Raw genomic sequence first — 18,529 nt, 5'->3', positions numbered from 1 at the left:
TGGTCAAAATAGACAGTAATAAAACAGTTTTTTCTAATAAGATGATTGTTAAAGCCACAGTAAGCCTCCCGTAAACCATCACAGATACTGCCAGGCTTTTACACACAGTACAAACACCCTTTCATTTACACACTCACCGCTTTTGAACATCCTAGGTTCCCTCCGTAAAGAGTGAGCAATTTTCAAAGAATTTATTTCTGCATGGTTTATCTTACCCCTGAGCCATCGCGAACCCGTGTGATCCAGTTTCCTTTTTTCACAATGTAGTCGTCAGTTTGGGATTTCAATGGGACTCGCTGTAAAGCTCATCACCAATAGCACGTTATTGTGTACCTCTGAATCTAAACTCAACAAACGTCTGCGATTCACACGAACTAGAGAGATGACAGTTGACTATTCAGAGGAACGGGTGGTAGGCAGAACTGTCGTCTGCTACAAGAAAGACGGTTTGCGTGACACGTTTCCGGGCTTTTCTTTTTTCAAATTTTCAACACTTCGAATTGTACTGATCTTGTCTTGATGAAAAAAGAATTCTTTTATGATTTAAGAATGTTTGTGTAACAAGCTGTCAATTTATTATCTAGATTTTAAAAGTTAGTTCTAGCGCCAAAACGAGGCGCCTGATTTGCTGATCAGAGGGTCCACGAAACAAAATTCTTTGAAAATTGCTCGCTCTTTACGTAGGGCACCTAGGATGTTCTCAAGCGGTGAGTGTTTAAACGAAAGGGTGTTTGTACTGTGTGTAAAAGCCTGACAGTATCTGTGATGGTTTACGGGAGGCTTAATCACTGTGCCTTTAATGTTAGGCCAAAAAAAAATGTCTGTTTACGGTAACCCGACCAACCCTAGTTTTTAGGCCCGACCCTAATCTTTTTTTGGGATCGTCTGAAAAACGCATCTAAAATAGAGCTGTTTGCGCTCAAACAGCAGACGACAGAAGGGAGGTAAGCTCAAAGTACTGTTAGGAGTAAAGGGTGAAGAAATGAACTGTGAAACATCATAGAGAGGGGAGAAAAAAAAAATTGAAAAAAGAATGAAAAAATTTGAAGAAAAAAAAAAAAAAAGCCGACCTACCGACCCTATTTTTTCACCCTATGTTACCGTAAACAGACCTTTTTTTTTTTGGCCTTAGCAAATGATACCAGACATGTCTGAAAAATTATATCAGCATGAGCCGTCCATTTTTTCGGCATGTCTGTTATCAATTGTTAACAGTCAGCATATTAGAAATAACTTATAATGTATGCATTTACGCATGATGTACGCACACAGGGTGTGCATGCACATACTCGTAGCATGTATGCACTCAAATTCTCTGTTTTATCAGTCATCATCTACTTTCTTTAGAGACTTCGGGTCCTGAAGAAAACAAAATCTTATCAGTCTGTGTTTCTGCCTCTCTGTCCTTTTGTATCTGCATGTGTCTGTACTGTGTTTGTTTGTCTCTTTCTTTGTTCAAGTGTATTTTATTTTTGTTATTTGTTGATAGGTTGGCTCTCATTATGTTATTTATGTTATCATTACATGTACATCAAAATATATTTGTGGTGTTAAGTGCTTCATACTGGAAGAGAAAGGCTTTATAAATGTACTTTTATCATTATTCTCGTTTCTTTTCTTACAGATCAGCACATTGAAAATGCAGAGGCGGAAACGGAACACAAAGGGAAACCACTGAAGTTCTCACTCTTACGCAGTCCACCCGCATCCATCATCGTGCGAGACCTGAGCTCAAATATTACACGCGACAATCTCTTCTACTACTTCGACAGCCCTCGAGCAGGAGGTGGCGAGGGGGAGGTGAAAGACTGTCAGCTTTACGCTAGTCACAACTTGGCCATTGTGACTTTTTCCTCTCAGGAAGGTATATATATTAGTTCTTCAGGGTTTAACCTGGGAGAAAAAGGCAATGGGACATTTGTCCCCCTCAACCAAATTCCGATGGGACATAGTCGAAGGCAAGAAGCGCCAAAGAGGCCTGTACGCGTTTTGACCAAAGATGCAAAATAGTGCAATATGCAGTGCCATCTGAGAATTAGCCGCTATCTGAGAATTAGCCGCTATATCGTGTTATCTCTGTATGTGTGTGTGTGTGCGTGTATATGTGTGTGTGTGTGGGTGTGTGTGTAATACGATGTAAAGTGTACATTTGCTGGCGCAGTGGAACGTAATCTCAATGCGCCCTTTGACGCACTGACGCAAATTGTGCTGGGACATTTTCAGATTTAATGCGCCAATGGCGCAGGGCGCACTAGTAAATGAAACCCTGGTTCTTTCGTAATTTGATAAAATCAGGGTTATGTTGAACTTTAGCGTTGTAAATTCAGGAACGGTATTCTACTGCAATGTAAGCCTCTGATTTGCAGAACTTGCTTTTGTAAGCATAAAAAAGTCATTTAAGTTACCATTCAAGTTACGGAATAAACAGTACTGATGCGTTTCATTTACATGAGGTTTAGCAGGAAAATGTTAACGCAACCAGGAAGGGAAGCAACTATGTCGATCTATTTCTGCAAAGGGAGACAACCATGACAGCTATATTCCTCCATCAAATCACAAAATTGATTCATTATGCTTAATTTTTGGGTTCAATCCATCAATTAATTTTACAAGAATTATTCTTTGCTTTGATATAAGTGACTTGTATCAACAATTAGTCAATAATGCCACTCGATTGTGAGCTATGAATTTCTCAATGCTAAAGTTCAACATTACCAGAAGATACGATCGAACTAAGTAAAATTTTATCCAGTGCATTTTTAGGCTAAAGTTTTATTTGGAAATCCATCACAAATGTTGGCATTTTTCCTAAAGCCTGTCTTACACTGTGCCGTATATCCTTACGAATATGAAAATGTTGTTTTCGGCCAAAAAAGAGACGAATGGACAGGAAAAAACAGAGAAAAATCAAAGGCTTACGAATCCTTGCGAATGTCATACGAATGGTTGCGACTGCTTGCGAATGTCTACCGATCATTGCGATTGTGTACGAATCCATATACGGATCTATTACGAACGTTGCGAGTGGCCTTGCGAGTGTTGCGAGTTCTTGCAAACATTTTACGAATAAAACGAGTATGCAATTCGCATTGTTCGTAATGTTGCTCTTACACTCTGGGGAATTGCCCTTGCGAATAGAATTCGCCAATAACTCGTAATGATCGGGACATGGTCGCAAGACATTCGTTTATGTTCTTAACAATTCGCCACCATTCGTCTCTGTTTGCGAACATTAGCAACATGCTCCTAATATTCGCAAGGAAGTCATATTCTGAATGTTTCGCAACGTACTCGTAAGTATTCGCAAACCATTCGTAGTCATCGTAAAGGTATGCGTACCGCTCGCAAGCATTCGTAAGGATTTTATTCGTGCACATTTTGCCAACATCTTGCGAATGGTTGCGAATTCATTATGAATTTCTCAGGAATGTTTTGATCATTTCTTCCCAATTCATAAGAATTGCGAAAGCCTTACGAATGCTTGCGAGTGACTGCAATTGCTTGCGAATGTTTTGAAAACAGTAAGAATATCTTGCAAACGTCTTGCAACTAAACGGCGATTTTGATGCGTATGTATTCTCAATGATCGGAACACATTCGCAAGCACTCGCAACCATTTGTAAGACATTCGCAAGGATTGGTAAGGCTTCCAATTTTCTATATTATTCATGTCCATGTGTCTATTTTTTTTTGCCGAATACAACATGTTCATATTCGCAAGGATATTCGGCACAATGTAAAGACAGGCATAACGAATGGTTGCGAATGGCTTGCTAGCGCCACGAATACATTGCGATGATTACAAATGTCTTGCGAGTACTAACGAGTACTTTGCGGAAAAAAAGCAATATAACTTCCTTGCGAATATTAGGAGCAAGTTGCTATGTTCAAAACAAGAGACGAATTGTAAGGAATAGTTAAGAACATTTACGAAAGTCTTGCGACCATGTCCCGATCATTGTGAATTATTGGAAAATGCTATTCGCAAGGGCAATTCGGCACAGTGTAAGAGTAGCTTTAGAGAGCTACAGTAACCTACTGACGGTGTGTGTGTCACTCAGTGTGTAGTCCTCAAGATCGCATTTCAATTTTCTTGTACCATCATCTTTGTGACTTTTCTCTAAAACATGAAACCATGAGTGTGTTGCATACATATAAGCAAAGAAAGGTCATGTTGTTAAAACTAGAAAAGGACAAAAGTACTGTCGGGGTCGTGTACACTTTTGAAATTATCGTAAACCTTTAAAAATCAGATTTCCTTAAGCTAATGTTTCTTTCATTTTTTTCAGTTGCAGCACGTGTGTTGGCCATAGAGGAACACTCACCATCAAAAGGAACCACAGTCCACGTTGAACCATGCTACGATGTGTTCCACAAGCAACTCCTCAGTGACCCAAAACAGCAAAATAGCCCAAGAAAACCACAGCCTGGACGTTCTCCAAAGCCACATTTTCTACCAAAACAGCTGTCTGCTCCCTCTCGACCACCGTCGTACCCTCATGGCTCAGACGATTATTCCAGCAGAGATTCTCACCACGCTCAAATTCATTCGGACTCGAGGCAGCAGAGCGCAAACTTCGAGAAACCTCGTCAGCACTGGGAAAGGGAAAGTGAAGAGCGTTCACTACCTAACGAAAGAGGTAACAGACGTGGGAGGAGGAAAAATAGACCCAGAGGACGAGGGCGAGGCAACTACAAGGACCCGGCAGAAAATGCTTGGGATGATGGCGATAAGCAGAATGCGAGGGGCTGGGGCCGAGGATATGGAGGAAACTGGGGGAGACCCTCAACATCAGGTAGACGAGGCAGTAGGGGTCGAGGGCTCAGGACCTCCCAGTCATATGACGAACAGCTTTCTTCCTATGAACCTGCGTATGGAAATCAAAGAGGTTTATCTTCATACGAAAATCAAGGAGTTTTGCCTGGTCTGCCAACGAAACAGTCCAATGCCCCCATCCCTCTTGTGAAGCTGGACGCCAACTGTGACCCCATAGCGCACGATGCTGTGCAGTTTGAGAGCGCATCAGACCAGTTTGCTTCATTGGTAGAGACAGATGGACCAGAGTCCCTCAGTTATGATGTGTACTCTGACTGTAGGGACGAATCTCTGCATGATGCTGATGTGTATGGAGACTATTTGCAGAGTTCTGACTATGGCCAGCGAGAGGCTGAAGAATACACAGGCCAGGGGTCATTCTTTGAACCTGATTTATCTGCAAATCCTACACAAAGGGGGATTTCTCTTAGCCATGATGAGCCTTTTCCGTCCTTTCCAGAGAGGGAATCTCCCGATTGTGCTCCACGGGAATCTGCTAACCGGCACCTGCAAAAGAAGTCCTCACAGTTTCAGTCAGAAAAGAAGTTTGTGGCACAGAAACAGGACGTTTCAGCCCAGTCATCGCACACTTCTAATATTGCGTTTTTGAGAAGTGAGCAAGAAAAAAAAAAGCGCCAAGAAGCATCCAGGAAGGAAGAAGAAAGACGAAAGGAACAGGAACAAGAGGCAGAAAGACAAAGACAAAAGATGATGCGCGAAAAGGTGGATCAGGAAAGAGAATTGGAAAGGATTGAGATGTTGAAAGAAAAAGAAAGGACCATGGAAGCAAGGTTTTCCTTGGAAAAACAAAAACAGGAAGCAGAGAAGAAAGTCCGAGAAGCTCTGGAACTTGCAAAAATGTATGAAAAACAGGTAGAGGAATTGAAGAATCGCAAGAAATGGACAGAGAATTTTCCACCCCACCAGCTGCGTCTCCTGCGTGATTTTGCTGCAAGTTGCCCAGACATTCAAATGAATGAAAAGGAGGGAATCGTTGAGTTTCATGGCACTCAGGAGAACTACGACAACATGAAATGTGGATTCTTGCTGACATTGCAGGTTTGTATTATTTTTCTTTATTTCTTTCATGATTTTTTTTCCAGTTTTGTTTTGAAAAGTTTGAAGGAGATAACCAATTCATACATCTGCATGGTGTCTTACCAGAGGAGAAACTGAAGTCATATTTTGAAGCAGTTTTGTTTCCTTTTTATTTTCATTTTGCTTAATTATCTCATTAATTGCTTGAAAATCAGGGTCGCTTTCTCCCACTGGAAAGCTAGCAGCAACAAGATATTTTGTGTAACCATGCAAGACATGTGCATGTTAAGGTGTATTGTAGTCAGCCATCTGCACCTCTGGGAGAGTGAAAAAGGTCTTTTACATGTCACAGCTGTAATACAAGGATGGGACATGGATACCGTCTCTGAGTTGTCACATAATTTGACCCGTGTCCGTCCTCGTCTGGATTCTAACCGATTGTGAGCCAAGGATCACAAGTCCAGTGTTCTCACAGAGCTGCCAGAAACTAGCTACCCCCACTTAATCGTGTGAAGTTTGCAATTGTTTGCTTTTATGTGAAACTAGCTAATACCCCCCGCGGGTTAGGGGGCAGAATTTACCCGATGCTCCCCAGCATGTCATAAGAGGCGACAAACGGATTCTGTTTCTCCGTTTACCCTTGTTAAGTGTTTCTTGTATAGAATATAGTAAATTTTTGTAAAGATTTTAGTCAAGCAGTATGTAAGAAATGTTAAGTCCTTTGTACTGGAAACTTGCATTCTCCCAGTAAGGTCATACATTGTACTACGTTGCAAGCCCCTGGAGGAAATTTTTGATTAGTGCTTTTGTGAACAAGAAACAATTGACAAGTGGCTCTATCCCATCTCCCCCCTTTCCCCGTCGCGATATAACCTTCGTGGTTGAAAACGACGTTAAACACTAAATAAAGAAAGAAAGAAACTAATAGCTGATATCTTGAGCTTTCACTGCATCAGTAGTTTTATGAATTGGGCAATGGCACACTAGAACAGTGGTACTTGCGATGAAATGTCACACATTGCACAAGCCAAAAGTGTAACCCTACATTGCATAAATCCTGTCATGACAGGTATATTTTGGTAGAGATAATTTTTTCATTTTTCATTTATTTATTGTCCCATCGCTGGGAAATTCGGGTCGCTTCCTCCCAGTGGAAAGCTAGCAGCAACGGGGTCGCGCTACCCAGGTGTCTGCGTGTTTAGGTGTATTCAGCCACCTGCACTTATGGCAGAATGACCAAGGTCTTTTACGTGCCACTGTGGTGACACGGGGGTGGGACATGGCTTCCGTCTCTGAGTCTGCACATAAAGTTGACCCGTGTCCGTCCCGGCCCGAATTCGAACCAGCAACCTTCCGATCACAAGTCCAGTGCTCTACCAACTGAGCTACCGAGCTAGACAAATAGACAACAGAAAGCATCCTTTTAAGGTAGGTGTCCTCTGATCGGATGGGGCCACACCTTGCAGGTACATGTACCTCTGTATTGTCACCTCAATTTGTTGTTATTCTTGTTATTCCTAGAATTTGGCAGAGGACAGCCGCACTGTTCCTGCAGAAATTGCACGCATCTTGCAAACAGTACCCGGCCAACAGTACTTGAACCAGATCAGTTCTGACTGTTCCTTTGATGTGAAGGATTCTGTTATTGTGTGTGCTGCTCACAACATGAAAGACGTTCAAGATTTTCTCACCAAAGTGGAAGGGGACGTCACCAGTTCCAAAGTGAAGGTAAGGTTGGTGCCCCAAAGGTGGCTTTTTCATTTAATTATTTGTTCATTTTATTATTATTATTTTTCCATTGGTCAATGCATGATTACTTAATTTTTTTCAAGAAGGGTAGAAAGCAAATGAATGTTTGCACTTCAAAAACCAGAGAACCGAGGGATTCGTGTGTCTGTCAGTGTCTGTGTCTCTAATGTGTCTCTAGCTGAACTTACTCTGTGTATGCCTGAGTGCTTCATCTTTTTCAACTTTTTTCTTTATTTTTTGTTAAGGTGAACAAAAGCATCACAGCCCAATTGCCAGGCCTGAAACAGCAGCTAGAAAATGATTTCCCTCTCGCTCGCTTGACCTTGCCCGGAGGGAGTAGTGACAATGTTATCATCGAAGGTCTGAACGGGGATGCTACTCTGGCCGCCAGAGCAGTTAAAGACTTCTGCAGCGAGAATCAACCCGCTAATGGAGTATTCAGGCTGACAGATCCTTTGGAGGTGAAAGCCTTGAAAATGTGGTGCTCTGATGACCTAGAGCAAGTGAGGAGTTTGATCTGGTGAGAGATTATTTTGGGATTATGATTTTGTGTGTTCAGACCAGGCTTTCCATATGTCTCTCTCTACCCCTCTCTCTCTCTCTCTCTCTCTCTCTCTCTCTCTCTCTCTCTCTCTCTCTCTCTCTCTCTCTCTCTCTCTCTCTCTTTCTCTTTCTCTCCCCGTCTCTCTCTTGCTCCCTGTCACTCTCCTCTCGCCATCTCTCTCCCCTCTCGACTGTATCTTTGTGTGTTTGTGCATGCATGAATATGGCTGGCGGACTGAATGTATGTCTCTACTGGTGTGAGACAGTTAGGGCACCATATAGTATTCACTAAACTTTTCTCAATTCGGGGGCTGTGATTGGATAGTTTCGCGCATCCCAGTATTCCGATAATAATGCCATATTTCCATGGAAGTTGGCGAATATCCTTTCATATTCGCAATAACAAAGACGCATGTTTCCGATTTTTTTCGACATGTATGAAGTACACGCATACCTGCAGGCCAGGTTTGCTTCAGTGACTGGTCGACAGACGATGCAATTTGCAAATGTTTTTCTTACTGTACATGAATTACATTCCGTGTAAAATCTAGTTCATTAACAGGCAAGTTAACACTATTGTGACTAGCATTGCCACGGCGTTAACGTCCTGCCTGCCCAAGCTTGCCACCAAGAAACTTCCCAAAAAACAGTAACTGTAAAGAAATCTGTCTAGCAAGCTTGAATTAAGTCCAATCACCACCAAATTTTGTGTACTAATTAAAAAATGGATGCCCAGTTCAGTCGTGCTATTTATAAGTTTGTCACGCGATTTGTTTTAGCAAAGGGGGGTGAAAGGGGGGTGAAAGGGGGATAATTTGTGTTTTTTAACGTTTTTTGTGTGTGTTTTCTTTTCCACTGCTTTTTTAAAAGTTATTTTTTAACAGAAAGTATTATAAATAATTTTATAACCAAACAAGGTGTAAAACCTATGAATTAGCTGAAATATTGTTAAAATTCTACACAGAAATAAGGAGACAGTACAAAGAAAAAAACAAGCAAATCCCGCATTCACTCACAGCATCCTGACTCAAATGAAACAAAACTGTGACACTCACCAAATGATGTCTAGGTAATCCATATTGAATATAAGTCACATTTTCACAACAAAGTCCCAACTGTACACCTATGAACATTTCCAAAAGGATTAGGCTCCAGCCATCCATTGTTATCAGTGCTGCCACGCCCCCCTTGCAACTACACATTCGAAGATTCATGCAGTACCACCCTAACACGTGTAGTTTGCCGACTCATACTAGCAGCAACAACAGGACTGTTTCTTCCTCAATATCACTGCTATTATCGCTTTCTTGAGGCGAAAACAACACGTCGGAATCATGATCTACAGGGTCCTCAAGATCCAACATCCGGAGAATCTCCTCCCGTGACAAGGCTCGCCTTCGATTCATTTTTTTTTCTCGAAAAAAACGCACAAATCAGGCTAATTTTGCATATGGCGGAAGGGCACACCAAGTGTGTAAAGGGAAACAACTCAATTTACTGCAAGCTTCAAAAACCGGGAAGCAATCACGAGTCGTGTACCATACTTTCCGGGTCATAAGGCGCGACTTTTTTCCTCGAGTTTGACCCCTGCGTCTTGTATAACGAAGCGCCTAATCCGTGTATGAAATACGAAAAAAATCAAAGAGACCGCCTGAGTACCAGTCAAACAACTTGTGATAATGCATGTTTCAGCTACTAGGTACTACCATGGCCAAGTTTCCTCTCAAGACATCAAAGAGACCGCCCCATAGGTTAAACTCGGTCACTGACCCCGGTGCAGGAAGTGTTTCCTCTCTCAGATCTATGACAGGGGAACCACCTCTCATAGCAAAAACTGGGTCATTGACCCCTGGGAAGAAGGTCAGTGTCTAAACAAGGCAACCCAGCTATCACAATGGACCTGCCTTTGATCTCGCCGCACACACAGAGCACACATATTTCCACTCTGTATTCTTCCTTTGATGTGCGGCTTATTTTCATTCTTCGACCGTTTGTTACCGGTATACTTTTTTAATTTTGGTGCGCCCTATCGGCCCCCTGCGCCCAATGGGTGACTGGAATACAATTTTTTTTAAAAAGAGGGGGGTGCGCCTTATGCGCTGTAGCGCCTTGTAACCCGGAAAGTACGGTACCTTGTATGTCTAATACTAAAATAGTCACTTCCCGTCCGTGGGCGTTGCAGCGCTATTACTAATATAGTCACCTCCCGTCGCGAAAGTGTTAAACCTTGCAAGTACTGTAGCTACATTCTAGCAGACGGTTTGTCCAATGTTTCGCACAGAATCAGAAAACTCTCCTTTCCCACTGCAACATCCATATGCGACTCGTCTTTGACTCGTTGGCATTATGCTTGTCTCCTCTAAATATCAGACCCTATTGCTTTGCTGAAAACACAATAGCTGTTGATAACTTGCAATTTTCATTGTCATCACAATTATTTGTGTGCAGGAAAAATGACAAAGATGTGCCAGGCCAGGGAGGATTTGTTCTTCCATATCAGTGTGACAAAGACATTGTTGACATTGTCCAGCAAAAGTTTGATGCCATCAGGAAGGTCACAAAGGTCATGGTCGTCAATCTGGGGTCGGAGTTCAATTCATATTCCGGTAGGTGTATGGCTGTGAAACCTCTGTACATTCTACCTCCTTGTTTGTGTGTGTGTATTGGGGTCAGGAAATGTGTGAAGTTTTTTTCCTGTTGGGCGCTTTTTGTTTATTTGGAATTTTTTGCTTTTTTGCTTTTTCTTTTGTTGTGGGTTTTTTGTTTTTCTTGACTGTTGTTCTTCTTGTTGTTTTATTTGTTAAGTCTGATATTTTCTAACTCCTTGTCTTTTATTCTTCTTCTGGCAATTTAATAATAATAATAATAAAGATAGCTTATATAGCGCCGCTTCACAAATTTAACTATGCTCTTAGCGCTGAAATGTAGATCTATACCACTGCATGTCAACAGTTAGGTTTGTTGCTTTTTTGCTTTATTTAAGGAGGTAACTTTCTTTGAATTAAAACCAGGATGTTTCTTTAGCGTGAGATTTTTACTGGTTTTCCTATTCTTAAAGTAAAAAATATAGTCCTATAAATATGGATTTAATGTAACAGAAACTCCTTTCAGAGGGAAGAATTAAACCCAGTGTGCTTATTCTGTCATTAATTGGATGAAGTCGACTATGCGAAGTATGCTTCCCGAAGCTGGCCGCACGGAGCTTTATTATAGCACTGAGTTTTTGGTAAGAAGTCTTCGCGAAGTCGACTTCAGGCTCAATTAGAGACCGCCTTTATCCTCATAGTGTGCTGATCTGTGTTGCAGAAAAATCACTGGTGATCAATGGGTTGCACAACCACGGAGCGGAAGCTTTCTGTCGTCTTCTGGAAGACAAACTGAAGAGCAGACGGCAGGAGACTATCATTAGCTTGAACGTTCCGCCAAGGTGCAAGTTGCCTAAGCTCAGGTACGACTGGAAAGCTAGGATTGATAGGTATATAGCTAACCTGGTGTTTCTGGCTGGCTGGCTGGCTGACTGCATGACTCTATAATCTCTCTCTCTCTCTCTCTCTCTCTCTCTCTCTCTCTCACTCACTCACTCACTCACTCTCTCTTTCTCCTTTCTCTCTCTATCTCTATCTCTCTCTCTCTCTCTCTCTCACTCACTCACTCTCTCTCTCTCACTCTCTCTCTCTCTCTCTCTCTCTCTCTCTCTCTCTCTCTCTCTCTCTCTCTCCCTCTCTCTCTCCATTTTAATTTTTTTTATACAACTCCTGTAATGCAACCGAGGAGTGGATTAAATCTAGTTGATTATTTTTAGACAAGTGAGAAATTAGAATGAACTACTTTACACCCAAAAATCACACGTGGATTATTCGAAGTTTGAAGAAAGAGGGCTAAAAAATAATCAATACTAGAATTTATTTTTAGAACATGACATCATTTGAAACCTAGACGATTGGACCCTGTTGCGGAAGAATACAACGTTGACTCAAACTGTAACAACAATGGCTGACGTGTATAAAGTACACGCATACCTCGCCAGGTTTGTTTCTGTGACTAGTCGACAGACAATGCCATTTGCTTTGTGTGTGTTTTTGTTGTTGCTTACTGTACATGACATACATTACGTGTAAAATCCAGTTCTTTAACAGGCAACAAACCTTGCAAATTTCAAGAAGCTGCAATCTGAAGTGATCTATCTCTGATTCTAGCAGACGATCTCTCCAATGTTTAACACAAAATCAGCAAACTCTCCTGTCACATAGAACGTCCATTATATAGTGCAATGTTGAAATGAAGTTACCGGTCTGAAACATTTAGTCGTTTCTTCTGAGACAATCCTTGTTCTCTTATCATCTACAGATTTACCGCAGTCTTCACCACGCGAATTCCCAACAGAAGTCAGACTTTCGAACATACAATCTACGTAGGCAAGCATGATACGTCATGACGTCATATGATTCCTAGCATATTGACGTAATGCTAAACATCCGGTTATCTCGAGTTTTCTCCGTAATACATGTCCGTGGGTTTTTCAATGTTCGGTTATTTCCGTGGCTTCATGCGGAAAGGGAACCGTCGTCTGCAATCAACGACATGGACTGCTGACAAAATCATGATTTTAACACAGATTGTAATGTCAGAATAGCTATATAAACGCTATTGTGTTTTCATCGTAGCAATAGGGTCCGATATTTAGACGAGACAAGTATAATGCCGACGAGTCGAAGACTAAGAATAAAGTAAAAGAATAGGGACTATTTGAATGACGCGCATTTGACACTCTGAGTGATTAGGCTGAAATGAAATTGCCTACAAAATGTCGTCTGCATGACTGCATGTTCGACCCGTGTTGTTCGTTGTGTAAATAACTTAAACAATGACGACAACTCGTTGATTACTGGAAAATATACCCTCGTGAGTATTTGCAGCCGCTTGGTAATTCACGCGCCGCTGCAAATACCCACTCGTGCTTTATTTTCCAGTAATCAACTCGTGGTCATTGTTTAAGCTCTATTTAATAGTCCCTCTTAAGGTCCAGGGCCGGGAGGCAGATCACTGCTTGCTCTATTACACTCGTTAAATAAAGAATTGTCTTTCTCTATCACACTACCACCTAGTTTCCACCATCCCTCTTTCTTTCCTTTTTCTTTTTTCCCCTCCAAAATGTGTGATTAGGTTTGAACGACAGCTAGGAGAAATGTGGCAGATGTACTTACTGTTCTAATTTTTTTTTTCTAAAACCTGTGTCAAGTTTAGAGTTTGGTCATTTTGGATATGTATTCCTTAGACCGCTCTCCATAGAAAGTATTCATCCCTCTTGTTCTTGTCCTGTTCTTGCTTTGGCGTTGGCAGCTTCTATTTGGTAATGGTGCCCTTATTCTCCTGGCAGTTACACACAAACGCAGGATCATGCTGCAAGACCAGCCAGGCCTCGTCCCAGTCAGGCATCACCAAGGAAGACTCATCGCGTTAAACCTGGACATCGTAGTAGCAACAATATCCATCCATACAGCGCCACAGTTGGTCAGAGCACTCTCACTGTCAAGTCAGGGAATATTGCCTTGGAGAATGTGAGTTTATCTTTCCTGATCCTTAGATGCTCCTCTCCCTCTTTCCTCCACACACACACACACACCCAACCCTGCAGATCTTTTTTTAATTTTTTTTTAAATTTTTTTTTATGTTCAGTCAACATTTGACTGAATGATTTGTTGGAGACTGTGTGTGTGTGTACGTACATTCGCGTGTTTATGAAGCATATTTCAAAAACCGGTGTATATGCACAGTTTTATACAAATTGAATGATACCTTTTTGAAGGCATTGACTTGTTTCTATTGTGACACAATTTTGTTATTCTTGTGGTTGTGAAGGTGGACGGACTGGTGTGTGTTGTTGGTGAGGACATGGACCTCGGTCAGACTGCAGTGGGCTCAGCCATCCTGAAAAAGTATCCTCAGGTTGCTCAGGTGTGTACATGTAGAATTTGGCTCGACTTTTGTTCAGGTGCATGTGTTTGTCAGGTTTGTCTGTCTGTATATCTCTGGCTGGCTGGCTGGCTGGCTGGCTGGCTGGCTGTCTGTCTGTTTGTCTGTCTGTCTGTCTTCCTCTTGTGACTGTATGTGTGTACATTTCTGTCTTCTGGATATATATAAGGGCCTGCATAGCTGGTTGTTTTCATGTGTGTATGTGTCTCTCTGTGTCGGTGTATCTGCCTGTGACTGTGTGTGTTCCCATCTGTGTTCTTGGTTAAAGGCACAGTGCAGCTCACAGCCTTCGTTTTGCGTTTTTGTTGCAGCTGAGTGCATTTACAGTTCAAAAATCCTCCTATGGTAGTAAAACAAACCCAAAACTACCCAACGACGACATCTGTGAAGCTCGACGGTTTCTTGTTCACGCGAGTGCATAAATTAACCTAGTTATTACGTGGTGTTTGGTCGGAGTTCGATTCAACTGAGTGATTCCGGCCTCCATTTTGTTTTACACAAACTCATGATGATGTCTGACATAGTTTGCTAGTGACGTGTCTTTTTGTGCATGATGTGGTGATCTACCTGATCTAAATTTAGATCCAAAAATAGGTTAAGACCAGCCGGGTCCGAGTACGAAATTAATTCGTAAAACAATCGCAGTTCTTGACTCTTTGGGTGCAAGTCAATGAAACTTGGTAGTTCTTCTAACGGATAGCTGCCTGAGGTATGACTAAAAGCCCCAGGGGCTCCGTGCACCTGGATTTGACAAGTTCAGTACCTTTAATGTGTCAGTAAATGTGGTAGGAGCTGTGCATTTATGTTCACTAGAGCGGATGATTTTTCCCCCAGTTTTTGTGACATTTTTTCTTTGTTTGAGTCAGTTGGTAATTTAAAATATGTGTACATTTTTTTAAGCTGGACAAAGATAAGTATGTGGGCAACCAGGGGTAGAATTATGTATACTGATTGTTTTAAGTCTTATCTCACAATCATAAGTTGTGACAGCTCTTTGGTTTTTTATATAGGTTGCACCACAACAAGGGAGCGCAGGTCAGGTGAAGACAGTTACAATTCCTCCAGGACCTATGGGACAACAGTCTGCGACTGTTCTCTTTTTCGCCATCCTGACCAAATGGCAAGGACAAAACCTACAAGCTGTGAGTGAAAATAAAAGAGGCATTCATAAACTCTTCATTTCTGAAAAGCTTAAAGCGTTTGCCTATATATTAGAGCGTTAGCTGGTTGGTAATTTGATTACATGCGGCATTTATTTTCTTCCAATTTATAGGCATGCAAAGTTAGCAAACTTCAGATTATTTGTTTGGGTTAATTAGTTACGTTAGACTGGTTTGGTTGATTCATTGACCATTTTCTGGATTTGTGTTCAGTTTTATCTTTATGTACCTTTGAGGCTAGCTGTTCTCAGTTGATGTCAGTTAATTTGAGGGGGGGGGGGGAGGAGAGGGTGTTGTCAGTGTGCGTGTAAAGAGTATTCAAGTTCAACATTATATGTTAGAGATTAGAAGAAGAGTATTCAAGTTCAGCACTGTATGTTAGAGATTAGAAAAAGAGTATTCAAGTTCAGCATTGTATGTTAGAGATTAGAAAAAGAGTATTCAAGGTCAGCACTGTATGTTAGAGATTAGAAAAAGAGTATCAGGAATTTTACGCCGCTTGGAACCTTTTTAGGTTATTCAAGTATTCGAGTATTCAAGTTCAGCATTGTATGTTAGAGATTAGAAGAAGAGTATTCAAGTTCAGCACTGTATGTAAGAGATTATAAAAAGAGTATTCAAGTTCAGCATTGTATGTTAGAGATTAGAAAAAGAGTATTCAAGGTCAGCACTGTATGTTAGAGATTAGAAGAAGAGTATTCAAGTTCAGCACTGTATGTAAGAGATTATAAAAAGAGTATTCAAGTTCAGCATTGTATGTTAGAGATTAGAAAAAGAGTATTCAAGGTCAGCACTGTATGTTAGAGATTAGAAAAAGAGTATTCAAGTTCAGCACTGTATGTTAGAGATTAGAAAAAGAGTATTCAAGTTCAGCACTGTATGTTAGAGATTAGAAAAAGAGTATTCAAGTTCAGCACTGTATGTTAGAGATTAGAAGAAGAGTATTCAAGTTCAGCACTGTATGTTAGAGATTAGAAAAAGAGTATTCAAGTTCAGCATTGTATGTTAGAGATTAGAAAAAGAGTATTCAAGTTCAGCATTGTATGTTAGAGATTAGAAAAAGAGTATTCAAGTTCAGCATTGTATGTTAGAGATTAGAAAAAGAGTATTCAAGTTCAGCACTGTATGTTAGAGATTAGAAAAAGAGTATTCAAGTTCAGTCAGCACTGTATGTTAAAAATGACAAACAAAATTGTTTTTTGGTTTTTTGGTGAACAGCAGAACATCAAGTTGATGGTACAGCGGTGCCTGCAGTCTGCGGTGAAGCAAGAAATCAGCAAAGTAGCGTTCCCCCCGCTGGGTGTGGGGAGAAAGTTCCAGCTTCCTGAAGACACTGTGGCCAGTGCCATGGTGTCCACTGCTCACCAATTTCTCCAGAATAACCGAGGGACACTGCAGGTAAGAAAAGCTGATAGGGTTGAAGTTGACCACTTCCACCCCACAATGCTAGGCATCTCCACCTATCATGCTTTGATCACTTTAGCAGTCAAGAAAATAGATTTGATATATTGAAACTAAACAAAAAAGCTAGGTATGCAGCTAACTAAAACAAAGGAGAATGATCGAGTGCCTGATTTAATGATTGTCGTTAAAAAATACTTCAGGTAATTTAAGAATAAGAATAAGAATAAGAATAAGAATACTTTATTATCTCATAGAGAAATTCAGGCGTGGTACATGACAATAATACAAACAAGACATTGATTTTACATAAAACATATAGCACTATTTATAACAGGGCAGGTTATAAACACACCTCCCACATACCTCTCTGGACATTCCTTGCATTGTGCTTACGCATTCAGACATGAACACATCCATGTCTCACTTACACATCGCACACATGGACATTCTTATACGCTCAACTTACCCATTCACACATGGACATTCGACCACGCTCCACTTACACATTCTTATACGCTCCACTTACACATTCACACATGGGCATTCTTATATGCTCCACTCCCACATGGACATTCGACTGCGCCCACTTACACATTCACACATGGACATCTTTAAAGCACTGCGCTTACATATTCTCGCACACCTACGCGTATAATGAACTATGTCTAAACATCATTGCAAAATATCATAGCATACAATATATCACAGAAAATATACAGTTGTACATAAAACCAATTGTCACAATATAATACATATGTAGTGACGTGCAAGTTCAAATCATTCAATATTCTGGAGTTTTTTGATTTGCCTAATTTAAGAGGTGGCAGGTTTCACGGTATTGAGACATTCTATTGACTGCACAATGTGCTCTGATTTCTAACTTGCTGAACCAATTTTCTCAGTGTTTATTTTTATATGCAATTCACAAATGTGTCATTTTGAATACTGTCAAATGGTTGTGTGATGTGTCTAGTGTGTTGGCGAAGTGTTTTGTGCTTGTCACCTCTCGCTTTCAGCCCTCACCGCTGGCTAGCACCGTCCTTTTCAGGACAACGCGAAAAGAGAGCAGCTTGCGTCAGTCTCTCCTGCCAGTACATAACCTCTCCACAGCAAGCCCTTTGTAGTGCCTCCATCGTGGCGACAGGTGTGAACTGGGTACCGAAAGGCCCCAGGCTGAACTACAAGGACTCGGAGGAGGTTGGCCCCTAGACGTGTGGCATGCAGGCCCACCGGCGTGTGGATACGCCCTGGTGCCCACGAACCAACCCCCAACTATGGGTTAAATAGCCGGGCAGGACAGGCTCGTCAACCCTGGAAGGCAGCTGTCCTAGGAGAAGATCACTCCAAATTTAAAACGAGGGCAGAGGAGGCTCACTATCCCTGCAAGGAAACTCCTCTAGGAGAAGGACCACTCCAAATTTAAACCCACGTAGTCCCCCGAAGACGGAAGACATCGGCCATTAGGCGGGGAGCAGACCAGATGTCTACGCTTACTACGAATACAATTCTGAAAAAAAAAATCGTTTGAGTTGTTTTGTTGGCATTTTATGCACATGTGTTTGGTAGCGATCGTGTGAATCCTGACAGACGCCATTTCCTTCTGCATGACAGAAGCCAACCATTGATGTGAAAATTGAAACGAAAAGGCACTCAATTCACACTGAATGGTCATATTTGATAGCAGAGCTGCAATATAAATAAAGAGAATAAAAAAAAATAAAAATATCTAACCATACAAACAAAAACAAAAGCACAAATATGAATTTTGCATTACATATTTTGCACACAAAAAATCGAATCGAGAACTGGAAGCTGTCTGTCCAAAAAACTAAGTCTTCACAGATAA

The 18,529-nt window shown here is 41.3% G+C and overlaps 1 protein-coding gene across 2 annotated transcripts in view; it reads left to right on the top strand.

Annotated features, from left to right (window-relative positions):
• The window catches only part of LOC138969153 (uncharacterized), a 61,431-nt gene that overhangs the window by 12,011 nt on the left and 30,891 nt on the right, over nucleotides 1–18,529 (top strand). For both annotated transcript variants that reach the window (XM_070341873.1, XM_070341874.1), the window contains exons 3-12: nucleotides 1,625–1,864; nucleotides 4,290–5,875; nucleotides 7,376–7,582; nucleotides 7,849–8,123; nucleotides 10,595–10,752; nucleotides 11,453–11,594; nucleotides 13,524–13,704; nucleotides 14,006–14,101; nucleotides 15,130–15,261; nucleotides 16,498–16,677. In XM_070341873.1, the coding sequence (XP_070197974.1) occupies nucleotides 1,625–1,864; nucleotides 4,290–5,875; nucleotides 7,376–7,582; nucleotides 7,849–8,123; nucleotides 10,595–10,752; nucleotides 11,453–11,594; nucleotides 13,524–13,704; nucleotides 14,006–14,101; nucleotides 15,130–15,261; nucleotides 16,498–16,677 (3,197 nt within the window). The remainder of the gene's footprint in view (nucleotides 1–1,624; nucleotides 1,865–4,289; nucleotides 5,876–7,375; nucleotides 7,583–7,848; nucleotides 8,124–10,594; nucleotides 10,753–11,452; nucleotides 11,595–13,523; nucleotides 13,705–14,005; nucleotides 14,102–15,129; nucleotides 15,262–16,497; nucleotides 16,678–18,529) is intronic.

This window comes from Littorina saxatilis, linkage group LG6 (assembly GCF_037325665.1).
Source record: "Littorina saxatilis isolate snail1 linkage group LG6, US_GU_Lsax_2.0, whole genome shotgun sequence".
In the NCBI taxonomy this organism is placed as follows: domain Eukaryota; kingdom Metazoa; phylum Mollusca; class Gastropoda; order Littorinimorpha; family Littorinidae; genus Littorina; species Littorina saxatilis.
The sequence above is the reverse complement of the archived record's forward strand: the minus strand, read 5'-3'. Positions and strand labels throughout refer to the sequence as shown.